Below are 13,287 nucleotides of genomic sequence, written 5' to 3' on the forward strand. Positions count from 1 at the left end.
TCAGGGGTCTTTCCTCTGGAATGTGAACCTCATGTTGGAGTCCTTGAAACCATCAAATTTGCCTGAAACCTGCAGAGAGTGGAAGTACAGGAACAAATACAATGAAATTCCAGAAGTACATTGTATACATATAATTCACACTAATGAGGGCATCAGTAAGAATTACTCACACAAGGTACATTTGGAACAGTCTAACATGTCTGAGGTAATAGCCATGGGTGTTTGGACTGATTCAAAAGTAACGAGCGTAGGTAATTATAATTATGCCTGAACAAAATGATGCCTATCATTTGCTTTATAAATTTCTTTTGATGAAGCAGATCCTGTTGACTTGATAAACCACCCTTATCATGAGTGAACAAACAACGAAATCTTATGATAACAATAACTTTACTGAAGTGCCACTGTCTAGTCATTACACTTTACTAATGACCAGTCATATGCAAAAGTATGTGCAAAACAAAATAAATGCCTTGTCACATGTTCACTCTCAACTGAATAAGATGGCCTTCATCGATCATTACACTAAAAACAATCAAATATTTTGATTATGAATATGTTGTAAACTTGAAACTTTACATGCTATGCTGCAAGCAACAGTGAATAATAATTTGAATTCCCTGCATTTGTGCTGGGGTCTCAGCATTGACAGATAAGTTTTCCATATGCATGACTTCTGCTTACTCCAACACCCTTTAACTAAAACAAAGAAATCCTAATAAAATCTCTTCATTTTACTTTGTTATTGGACATCTCAGCCATTTCAAAACCGATTTTCATCAAATAAAGTTTGAATTCCTATTAGAATTACATGCTCTTCTATTTTTCATAAGAGGTTTCTCATCATGTCATTATAACCAAAACTACACCATCTCTTCACAGTCAACTGTATCCATGTGGTACAATGACCAGTGTGATATAAAATCAGAGGTTTCCATATCAGAAGGTAGCATGAAAAATCTAAAGCATTCCAAACAGCTTCATGGAAGCAGAAGAATTTGTGAATTTCTGGCAAGAGAAGGCAGTTTGGTGTTAGGCAACATCCTGTACATAACTAACTCTTGCTAAATCAACCTCCTGGTAAAATCACTCTGTTACATCAAGTTTGTCACACCAGACAAGTAAACTAACATGAGTATGAGTTTATGATGCAGCAGTATGATTTCAATGTTGTGTCATGTTCTCTATAATGGAGTCCACTGCACTATTCTGATGCCAACTGTATATTGTGGAATTTGTGACGGCTGGCAAAACAGGTGGAATACAAATTAAATTCTAATTACCCATTACAAATCTATGCAGCAGGATGATGTCATCACTAACACAAATAATGTGAGAGTGTGCACTACGTTCAGCTAGACATAGACTGCAGGAATTGAGGAGATCATAAAACAAAGCAGACCTCTACTTGCATAAACTGATTTTACCTTCCTTTACCCACAACCCCACCCATACTACCTGCCTATATCACCTACCTCATCCCAGTCAGCCACACTCAATTCACATTCCCCACCCATATCCCCACTGACATCCCTACCCCCGCCTCAGCCAGTCTGGTCATGTGACCTACCTGGCAGCCAGCATTCTTGGCCATGGCGGTAACTTTGTCCACAAACACTTGGGACTGTTCTCTGTTCAGCTCCAGCATGTATCTCGCCGTCTCACAAATGATTGCTGCACTGTCTGCGAACACGGCAGAGATGTCTGGTGTGAGGTGATGGACCATGCTATGGTAGAGTGGAAGAGAACAGATAATCAGCAAATAAGGGGTCAAGTTATGGACAATGAAATGCAGTGCATGAAGTAACATAACAATTCCATTCACAGGATGACAATTGTGATTGAACTAAAGCGTAGTGGTATATTCCAGTCTTTACATGCATGTAATATGTTACAAGTTCATTTGATCACAGGACCATTTGAATCCTTGTATGTGACAATCCTTTACCACACATTTGTATTTAAAGGGACTGTACAGTACTGGTTGAGGTCAGGATTCAGGTTTATAACATTCCTAAGTGAGATAATGAGAAACCTCTTATGAAATATGAAAGAGCATGTAATTTAAAGAAGGAATCAACATTTATTTGATGAAAATTGGTTTGCAAATGACTGAGATATCCAAAAAAGTGATGATAACAATAAAAGGCGACAGGCCACGTCTTTTATTTGGATCTTATTGTTTCACCTTGTTTTTGGATATCTCAGCCATTTCAAAACCGATTTTCATTCAATAAACTTTTGATTCCCCTTAGAATTGCACACTCTTTTTCATCTCATAGAGTGGTTTCTGAATATCTCGCAAAAAGTAAAAGCTAAATCCTCATCTCAACCAGAACTGTACAGTCCCTTTAAGTTTTAGAAGTCAGAAAGTCCTAATTTCCTATTCAACACCTAGAGGGTCTAAATATGTTCTGTCCTCACACTGTATGGAAGCACCAATTCACTACGTCCATTTCTGCAGCACCTGTTACAAGGTTCTAGGCCTGGTCATGTCACGGCTCTCCTTTCGTAACTACATGTAGATCCTTCTTTCACACACTAAAATGAAAAAATGGATCTAAATGACCTCCTACAATGCCCATTGTTGTTACCATTTTTTTTGTGTGTGTGATTTTTAAATCCAAGTAATTGATGACAGTCTTATCAATCATGGCCATCTTTTCATCATGGTTTTGTGTTCTTGTTATCCACCGCTTCACAACTTGATCAAGCCAATTAATAATCAGCAACCAAGATCACTAATGAAGTCACCTCCTACTCACCTTTCAAAAATTCCTAACACTTAACTTGTCTTATCTTGTCTTAACACTGCTTCATTTGGGATGAAAGTATCAACGTTTTGAAGAAAAAAAAAATGTTAATTGCTATATATTTTGTTGCATAATGTCTTGTAATTGAGCACTTTCAACTTTAATTCTGGCAAGGATCACTTCCCCATTTCTATTAAAGAAGATAAATGACCATTTTATAGATGTGGGACCTGACCAACGCACATGCACCATGTTGCAGTTTGTGTGAACAGTTACTTTGTTCCATATGTGACCCTGCAACACTTAACAAACAAAAAGTCGCCAGACATGAATTTTTAGTTAAGACCATATTCTGAAAGAGCAGACTTCAAGCTTTAAAATGATGTATAACTCAAATCCAATGGACTCTCCTAACCTACCTAAATAATGGAAAGAAAGCACAAACTCAGGAAAAGTGTGAACTGAGAAAAGAGGCTCTGAAGTAGTGTCTATTCAAGCGCTTAATCATTACCAAACTGCGCTGGCTGTGCGATGAATGGGACAAAAAACAGGAAGTAAACCACCCGAGTAACAACAATTAAGGGATTATCAAATTAAACTGAAAATAACATGCCTCATCAACACATTCTGTTCATAATTAATGCCAACTTTCAAAGCAGTAGCACAATCCTTTCAAACGTTTATTAGAGTTGAAAGTGAAGAGTGTGTACAAAGTTTTTCAGAAATGAAAAAGGGACTCTAAAGACACACCTTATCATACTATTCTACCAAAAATGTTCGAGATAATCTGCTAAAAAACACACTTTCCCGCCCGTTTTATGACCCCAAATTTTAGCATGATGTAAAAGAAGACTTGATCTTTCAGAAAATATGAAAAAGTCAAGATCGGCTAGGTTGACCCATTTTACTTATTTTCAGTCCTCACGCAAAATCAGTGTGCGACTTTTTGTTCGTTTTGTGATGCACGGTCACATATGATGATTGGCTGAAAAAAATAAGCAGTCATGGCAACAACCATTTGCAATCAAGCCTGCAAGTGGCCCACCAGATTGTGGTATGCAGTATGATGATAGACAGAATTCTAATATCTGTGTCATGACACTAAAAACAGTGAGAATGAATGAATTGTTATCTTCATGAGAGCGATTACCCAACTTTGGTAAGAAGGACAGCCATATTCTTAAGCCTATTTGGTTGCTGGTTTAGAATGGAAAACACAAATACATGTTAATGGTAGTATCAAAGCAAGACACAGCCAACGCCTCACCTATTGGAAAAGTAGACTATATCAAAGGCTTTCTTGTATTTGCTCTTCTTGTGTAACTCTCCAGCTGATCCCACAGGTAGATAATGGATCTCAACATCCTCTAATGGCATGAGTTCTTGTTGTTTCTTTGTTTCCTCTTTGGATGACATCACGTCTCCACCTTCTTCCTGGTTTTCAAGTCTTTCCCTTATTCCCTCATCATTGGCTTCTTTCTCTTTCTCCTCCATCCCTTTTGCTTCTTCCTCCTCCTCCTCCTCCTCTTCGTCTTCTTCAGTGATCTCGACTAGCTTGCTCTCGGTCTTTGATTCAGTTTGCTGTGGTTTGGGAGTTGGCATCACATACTTCTGTCTGTGCGTGAACTCATGGAGGAGGGACAAGACGTTATACACAGAAATCTCCTGGCATGTCTGAGAAGAGATTTAGATAAACAGAGCTTTGATTGGAATGGCATGAAATAGCTTGGGAATGAGCTCTACATTCACACCAAAAATACTGAAGTCTCTGGATTGATGACTGGGTAACTCTACCTACAGTCAACCTTGCCTAAGTTGAATCTATTCGGACTGAAGAAATAACTTCAACTTTGAAAAAATTAAATTTGTGAGGGAGTAAAATCAATAGAATTCATATACAAGAGGACTTGACAACACCTTCAACTTATGCGAGGTCGACTTAATTAAGCAAGGTTGACTGTAGGTGGAATGGGGATAGAAGTAAAAGGGACTTGTAAATCAAATTTGATCATTTCAATGCTATGCTTATTGACTGCTCTGACATTTTGAATTAAAACAGAAAAAAACAACAACATACACACACAAATCCTACCAGAGCAAAAAATGAAAGAGAAATAAAACAGAGACAAAAGTCAAAGACACAAAAATCTATGACAAGAATCTTAATACAACAGTTTCTTAGCACATACATATGTGTGGAAGCATTGCAAAATAATTAGATCCAGCAGTGATTCTTACAAAGCAAGAATATAAAAGTGTACTTATAATACCTTGATCCAGTTTCACAAACAAATAACAAAACATTACCTCCATGCAAGCCAGTGAGTTTTGCTAGGCTTAAATTCGGATAATGCCTTACAAAGTGATGTATGTAAATCATTCTCTCAAAGAAACCCCTGCCAAGAGTATCTCAATGTGCACCTTGGTGAAGACGCCATTGGCTTTCTTGAAAAAGCTCTCCTCTTCACACTCCAGGCCATAGCTGAGGTAGGGGCTGCAGGTGATGTCGCCCCAGTAGCCTCTCTCAGCGACCCTCTCACCTCCCTGCACCATGTGGAAATGCAAAGCAAGCAAACAACTAAACATGAGTTCAACTAAACCCTTGCTGTCATACAATGTCTGCAGTAGGAAATTGTGCAAAAGATTCTGTTCTACAAATTTTGTGGGTCAATCTAAACAAATGTAGACAAAAGCTTCACAAGTCTCGTATTTCAAATCATTACTAGACACGTAAATTCAGATAAAAGGTATAGCTATGACAATCTTCTGAATATAAAACAAACCTCAATCATCATTGTCATCAGAGATAACCTTATATGACTTTTTTTCACATTTAGGATTGCAACTTCTGCACACATACAGCTGTACACCTCCCACTATTGTAAAACGAGGAACCTTCGCGTGCATTTTGATTTCGCGAAATTAAAATGTACATGAAATTTCTTGTTGACACTATATGCATTGAACGCAAGTGGCAATTTGCAAAACTTTCATGCCACGAAAAAGGCCGTGGGCTCCAATTCGCGAACATTTTGTGCCGCGAATATAAATGTTTCACAGTATCTAATGCTGCAACAACTTTCACCTTTCTCACGACAAGCCCCGAGGCCATGGTCCTATTTGGCACGCTGTAGTCGGCTTCTCGCAGTTCAAAGCCCATGCCTGTTTCCCTCCAGTAGCTGTACTCTCGGTTGTTCATCACCCCTTTCCCTCTGTCGCCCAGCTTCATGCTGTAGTCCCAGTCAAAGGCTCCCTTGCGGGAGTCATAGCGCACTTCAAGGTGCTTGCGAAGTCTGTTGTCCCTATTAACACCATGAAGAGGGAGAGGTGGACAAGATTAATTAGACAATTTTTGTTGTCATTTTAAAAGGCATATTGGTCATATGACACTGGGGAGAGTTTTTTTATTTCAGTATCAATTCAGAAAATCAAAGTTCAGATTTACACGAGGAAAATGGCAGCAAATGAAACAAGGAAATGTAGAAATTACGCGGTGCGTAATATATGTCCCCGCCGGAAGTAGCATTTAGTAGCAAAATGTACAATAAAGGTAAAAAGATCAAGGTCAAAGGTCAAAGAAGTCAAAGGTCAAAATTCTATGTAGAAGTTTTGAAGCCCTCACCTAGTGCCATCACATAAAGCAAACGGAATCGAAATCGGGTTAGAAATGGCGAAGGAGTAGCATTTTGTAGCCAATGTACAATAAAGGTAAAAAATCAAGATCAAAGGTCAAAGAAGTCAAAGGTCAAAATTCTGTGTAGAAGTTTTGAAGCCCTCACCTAGTGCCATCACATAAAGCAAACGGAATCGAAATCGGGTTAGAAATGGCAAAGGAGTAGCATTTGGTAGCAAAATGTACAATACAGGTCAAAATCAAGGTCAGAGGTCAAAGAAGTCAAAGGTCAAAATTCTGTGTAGAAGTTTCGAAGCCCTCACCTAGTGCCATCACTTAAAGCAAACGGAATTGAAATCGGGTTACAAATGACGAAGGAGTAGCATTTTGTAGCAAAATGTACAATATAGGTCAAAAATCAAGGTCAAAGGTCAAAGAAGTCAAAGGTCAAAATTCTGTGTAGAAGTTTTGAAGCCCTCACCTAGTGCCATCACATAAAGCAAACGGAATCGAAATCGGGTTAGAAATGGCAAAGGAGTAGCATTTGGTAGCAAAATGTACAATACAGGTCAAAATCAAGGTCAGAGGTCAAAGAAGTCAAAGGTCAAAATCTGTGTAGAAGTTTTGAAGCCCTCACCTAGTGCCATCACTTAAAGCAAACGGAATTGAAATCGGGTTACAAATGACGAAGGAGTAGCATTTTGTAGCAAAATGTACAATATAGGTCAAAAATCAAGGTCAAAGGTCAAAGAAGTCAAAGGTCAAAATTCTGTGTAGAAGTTTTGAAGCCCTCACCTAGTGCCATCACATAGAGCAAACGGAATCGAAATCGGGTTAGAAATGGCGAAGGAGTAGCATTTTGTAGGCAATGTACAATATAGGTCAAAAATCAAGGTCAAAGGTCAAAGAAGTCAAAGGTCAAAATTCTGTGTAGAAGTTTTGAAGCCCTCACCTAGTGCCATCATATAAAGCAAACGGAATCAAAATTGGGTTGGAAATGGCGAAGGAGTAGCATTTTGAAGCAAAATGTACAATATAGGTCAAAGGTCAAGGTCAAAGGTCACAACTGAAATTCTGTATAGAAGTTTCACAGCTCCCATGTAGTGCTATCATATAAAGCAAACAGAATCAAAATCGGGTTAGAAATGGCGAAGGAGTAGCATTTTGAACATTTTGATCACACACGGACGCACGGACGCACGGACGGACGGACAGACGGACAGACGGACAGACAGACAGACGGACAGACGGACACACACACGTATGGAGCCCGTTTCATAGTCCCCTGCTCGAACTCGTTCGGCGGGGACAATTAATCACTACCTCACCGTACTATCAACAAGGTTGAGTTCTGACGTGGGAAATGTAAAACCTTATGATATAGCCTCACTAAAGGAACCTAGCCAGTCATTGTTTTGTTGGGAAGGTCATAAAAATTCTGAAGAAATGTCCCTTCCTCTAAAATCACACTTTTTTGCCTTTCCGAAGACAGCGTTACAATTTTCAAATGGAGCTGTAAGTATCAGCTTCCATTGTCTCACCAGCATTTGGCAATGTCAAATGTTCTCAGATCTGGGTTTCTCCAAAACTTCAGAATAGCTTCCATGTGGTCTCTCTCTTTGAACTTGAGGGCTGATAGATGAAGTGATGGGATTCTCTGGGATAGATATTTGTCATCAGTCACCAGCCTGGGGAAAGAAAATGCACACATAATTGCCTCTCATTCTAAGTACACTATTGATTGTACAAAAAAAAAAAAAAAACATGTCAAAATGAATCATAATTTAGGCACAGATACGTGTGCGAAGTCTTCTTTGTGATAAAATGAAACGATAAACTTTTGATTATTAACTATACTGACTTATAGCAACTCGCATTGATCTCGACAGAAAGAAATTTCTTAATAGTCATCATAGTCCACCCAATACAGTTCTAATTTGATTCAAAGTGTGTAACTTCTTCCTGAATTAATATGAAGAAGGAAAATTAAAGAAGACTTGTGAAGAAGCAAATGGGAGTACAGTGACTCAATGACATCAATACCTAATCTAATGTAAAAATGAGGTTGTGACCAATATCACTCAATACTGAAAACATGCAAAATTCTCTGATTTAATAATTCTGTAATATTCAACTCAGTTTTAATGAGACTCTTACTGTTCAAGGTGCCCAATTTCACCTCATTTATTTGTTTAAACATGGATATGAAGTGAATTATCCCTGTAGTTATGTACAATTGCAATTGGCAATATATTTGATTTCCTTGCCAGCTTGTATAGTAGATGATGCCAAGCAACAAAGAAAAGAAATTGTGAACAACACTGGACTATGGTTTGATTCTTTGCTTGTTTGTTTCATTTTTCCATCTGAATAGACGGGTGGACAGCCCATATTCAGCTGCACTACTAGCTGGTCTTCCATGGGGTCCAGTTGGATGTGAGGTGGGACCACTTCACTAGGTTTATACACCCTGGGTATATACACAGTGGAGTGAAAAGTAGGGTAAGGATAAGACCACATCCTGCCTTGATGGTGGCAGTGTTGTGCACAAGTACCTGAGAAGCTCGTTACTCCGAGACATGACATAGTCAAAAGTCTGCTGCCTGATGAGGGTGTTGCCAAAGATTTCCAGGAAACTCTCCGTCTTCTCCTGGAGGCCCAGGTCAAGGGGGGATTCTAGCCAGAGGTGAAGAAGCAGGAGCTGACGGACGTACACCTCAAGGTTACCCTCTATGATGTAGAACTGGGCATGAGAGGACACTGTGAATTAGTCTTAACCCCTTTCCTACTTGATTCTGAAGTCCCCATTGACCCTGCACAGCACTCTTAGGGCTTAACATGAGTAGAGAGTTAAGCTGGTTTGAAGCACAGATACTGATCTGGCCAGAGACCACACTTCAAATTCATAGGTGTGGCAATGTAACAAAGAACATAAAATAAGAAGGTGTTTGTCCGTCAGCCCTGATCTATTCATAGCACAATGAGACAGAGCGTTCAGAATACAATATCATGCACAGCTTTGATGAAGCAATGTATAATAAAAACATGACTTTAACCACTGATTTCAACATGATACAAATAGAAGAGGACCCTACTGACTGAAGGCTGGATAAGCCCCTAAACAACAATAACCAAAAGGACAATGCTGAATTGAATAAAGATAATCTAGTTGTGATGTCATTACATGAAACTTTGTCCGTTCTGCTCTATCAATAAATGGGTTGATACAATATTTGAAGCAAACAAAAAAAAATAAGGAAAGAAAACTCAACAAACAAAATATCCAAATTCATGAAATTCTTCCATAGAGATGTTTTCATTACTACTACTACTACTAAAACACTGATCAATTCAGTGCTTATTTGCATTGACGTAGGGCAATTTGTCAATCAGTTGCAAACAAAACATCCCCCTCCCCAATTAAAGATGAAGGTGGCATTCTGCATTACATGTTGTACTTGTGAAAAATATCAATGTCATAAATTAATATAACATAATTAATCTTTGATATAGTACAGAGGAAGACTGTTGTGCAATTACAACCTATTATCCGTACAATACTACTATTGCATGATTTTTCAGAGGCAGGCATACATGTCAATCCTTACGCTATTCTTAAATCCTAATCCACTGCTGTAAAGCATCTACTAAGTATTATATCTTGTAATGTCTGTTGATGAAATACTGTACAAGCTGAAATTTTCGCAGTGGCTTTATTGTCGCGAATTTCACAAATCGCCTTCAAACCACGAAAATAACAACACGCGACAATAACAAAGTGCGAATAATTAAGTTCAGTAAGACCCTCGCAACCGCGAAATTAACAACACGCGAAGATGTCCTCCAAGTAGCAATTCGCGAAAAATATCTGTACGCGAAAATTTCAGCTCGTACAGTATAAGAACTCTTCTAACTTACTTTCAGCAGTTTCCTTCTGTGTCTCCATGCTCTAGCCACTGTGGTCAAAACATGCCTGATATCTCCGCTACCAACCACAAGAATTTGTAGACTTTCACTCCTTGACGAATCAACCTTCAAATCCTTGACCTTCTCGATCACATCTGGAAGAATAGAGGGAACAAAGAGTGTGAATTAAGATACTTAATAACAAGTCTAAGTAAATTAATGATGAGCTACACTGTATTTTTGCGCTCTAACTTATTCATTAGGCATGATCATATCTGCCACATATCAACACGATATCTAATTTGTGGCTCTCACAGATAAAGTTTCTTATATTTTTTTAACATTTTGTTTTATATTTTGGGTAAAAAATGTATCCTCTTGTGATTGGTTGAAAGAAATTCATGTAATTATAGGCAATTTCAGTTTTGTCAAAATGTTGGCATGTTTGACACATCATGAAGTACTAGAGTATTTGCAAAAATGACGTCACTTCTATGACAACATTTTGCAAATACACGTAGTATACTATTTGCAAAATGATGTCACAAAGAATTCTGAAATGGTGCGCAGGTTTGTACCATTATTCTGTGAATTGTAACAATTTTTAACAGAACTGTTGCGAACTGAAAATTGAGAACTGAAAACATAAGAACTTTGAACTCAATACTGACATACAGATTTAGTAATTCATTTCCTGCTTTCTGAAAGAGGTATGTCAAGTGGTCTTTCATTATGTTAGAAAAGTGAAACATTTTGAATTTTATTTTATATCTTTTATCATTGTTGTCCATAATGACAACATGAAGTGTAGTTCAAGTACTAATCACAGTTGTCTCCATATCACGAGATGATGGCACCAAAACTTCAAAAATGTATAACTTTTGATTGATTGTCCAATTTTTCTAAAACTTTCATTTATGTGTTGTACTTGCACTTCCACTCAAGGCACATATTTTCATTTGGACTTTGGTTTCCTTTAAGAATGAATGATTTGGATAAATTAACACTATTTATGTTGATAAATACTCCTATAGTTCACGCGATTGGCCGCGTGGACTCCCGATTATTAAAAATGGCCAACAGTGAAAGACGATGTACTGTTCGCACATGCTGCATATAATCAAGGAGGTTCAAGAGAATGGAGTCACAACTGTCTTATTTCCTTTGAACCCATGTTTGATGCTGCCACTGGAAAATATTTGAAGCATGTGCCAAACAGGATCTGCCACGCAGATAGGAATACAATTGACAATTGCAAAATCACCAGCCATTTTCTAAGGAAGACATGTCTTTGTGATAATAATTACTTTTCCCCATCCCTACTAAAAAAGATAGGTGATATATTATAATGCGAATGGTAAAGACATGGGAATGCGCTAATAGAAATTGCGCAAAAAATGACGAAATAAAAATGAAAATTACTCAACTGGCCATGCCCAGCCGCTAATCTGATATATTTATTTATAAAGAATAATACTTATAAGATTATTCCAGTTCGGGAAACCCACTCACAATTAAGGGGGGCCCCTCCTTATAAGTAACCCGTCCCCCTTATAAGTAACCCCGTCCCCCTTATAAGTAACCCCCGGGGCACCCCTTATAAGGAGTCTCCACGCTTTTTTGCAATGCAACGCGAAAATGAAAGGACTGCGGCAATTCGCTTGATTATGTCCATAAAGCTTCACAAGTTTCCTAGTTACTCACGAAATTTGAGCAAAATCGGTTTGAGGCATCATATCTAAAATCATGGATTTAAATGCGATGTCAAACGACCCATGCGAATGCTGAAATGCGAGTGATTACTGGCGTGAGTGTCGCCAGGCGCGGCGGCGCGGCAATGCTTGAGTGCAGACGTGGCGACTGAGTACGCCACGTCTGCACTCAAGCATTGCCGCGCCGCAGCGCCTGGCGAGTTTTATTTGTTGGAATTAAGTAGAAAAGTGATAAAACCGGCTTTCCAGGACAGGGTACAGTTTTAAACACTTTCACATGATTGATGAGCTCTGATTTACACTTTTGCACATATTTCTGGACGGGATTGACTTTTGTTTTATATGCTTTGTGCATCATTCACTAAAGTGAGATTTCATTTCATTTAATGAATGAACAAGCAAAATATAGCCAACATTATGTCAACGCTCAAAATGAATCTTCAGATTGCTCAGCAAAACGGCGGCATTAAAGGCACAAATGCAAATGCACCTGTGTGGAATTCTTTTGTAAGGTTTAACTCAATAGAAAACTGACAACTGTTCGAATAATTATGGCCAGTTGGAACTCCATCTCGAGAATCTGGGAAGCCAGACGGAGTCTCGGCGGAACATATCCCTGACGACCAAATACAGACCGATCTTTCGGTCAACGTCCATATCATGATATGACTATGAGTGGGCAACAGTTCATTTAAGTCAAATTACTTCACAACCGACAAAGATTTCAACGGGTGGGGCTAACGACTTTTCCTCCTCGATTTGAGTTGGAGCTAGCTTACTTTTCACAGTGTACATGAGCTTACCTTTATCTTGAAAATCGAATGCATGCGAAAACCCCCACCACGATACAGCACCTAGAGCATCCATGTTTATCGGCCAGAAAACATGCGCTCCTCTTTACATCTTGCGAGGGTGGTTTTGCCCCCTGTCGATGTCATGTCCCGAATGCGTCTTACTACGTACATGTATACATACAGCACCAATGACAACCAACCACCAAATCCAACCATGCAGTGCACAGTCTCACCGTACCTGGCCTGCCCTCCCTCTCGCCCCCCCCCCTCCCCCCCCCCCCCCCCCCCACCTCGATCCCGATCCCATGCATGCCCCATAGCTCCCTGCTAGGTAACTACACGCAGCGCTGTCGCGAAGCGACAGCGCTGCACCTCTATTCCTTCGCGGACGTTGTTATCGTTCACTGTTTCCTTCATGAATATCTTTATTAATCGTGGAAAACTAAAATATAAGGAATTATCGTAATCTATGACCATCATTCAATAACCGGTATGCGATTTTTTGTTTA

At 38.9% G+C, this 13,287-nt stretch overlaps 1 protein-coding gene across 1 annotated transcript; it reads right to left on the minus strand.

Moving 5' to 3' along the window:
* Positions 1 to 12,913, minus strand: LOC139738800 (dynein axonemal assembly factor 3-like). Its single transcript, XM_071649438.1, has 9 exons — positions 12,788 to 12,913; positions 10,285 to 10,427; positions 8,922 to 9,109; positions 7,908 to 8,054; positions 5,839 to 6,055; positions 5,175 to 5,297; positions 4,021 to 4,427; positions 1,571 to 1,727; positions 1 to 69 (listed from the first exon to the last, which is right to left on the minus strand). Exons 1-9 carry the CDS (start codon positions 12,849 to 12,851, stop codon positions 1 to 3), a joined length of 1,515 nt encoding a protein of 504 aa, XP_071505539.1. The 5' UTR covers positions 12,852 to 12,913.
* Between the last annotated feature and the right edge of the window lie 374 nt (positions 12,914 to 13,287).

This window comes from Diadema antillarum, unplaced genomic scaffold (genome assembly GCF_040938485.1).
Source record: "Diadema antillarum isolate AM-2024a unplaced genomic scaffold, OU_Dant_1.0 seq00000768_RagTag, whole genome shotgun sequence".
Taxonomy (NCBI): Eukaryota; Metazoa; Echinodermata; class Echinoidea; order Diadematoida; family Diadematidae; genus Diadema; species Diadema antillarum.

Bases quoted from the DNA above. Each gene is read 5' to 3' on its own strand.
- LOC139738800 (XM_071649438.1), bottom strand. From the start codon at position 12,851: ATGGATGCTCTAGGTGCTGTATCGTGGTGGGGGTTTTCGCATGCATTC. The intron at 5,298-5,838 runs GTGAAAGTTGTT...CACATGGTGCAG, and splicing joins CGGGGCTTGTCGTGAGAAAG to GGAGGTGAGAGGGTCGCTGA. The intron at 1,728-4,020 runs GTGAGGCGTTGG...ACTCTACCATAG, and splicing joins ATAGTCTACTTTTCCAATAG to CATGGTCCATCACCTCACAC.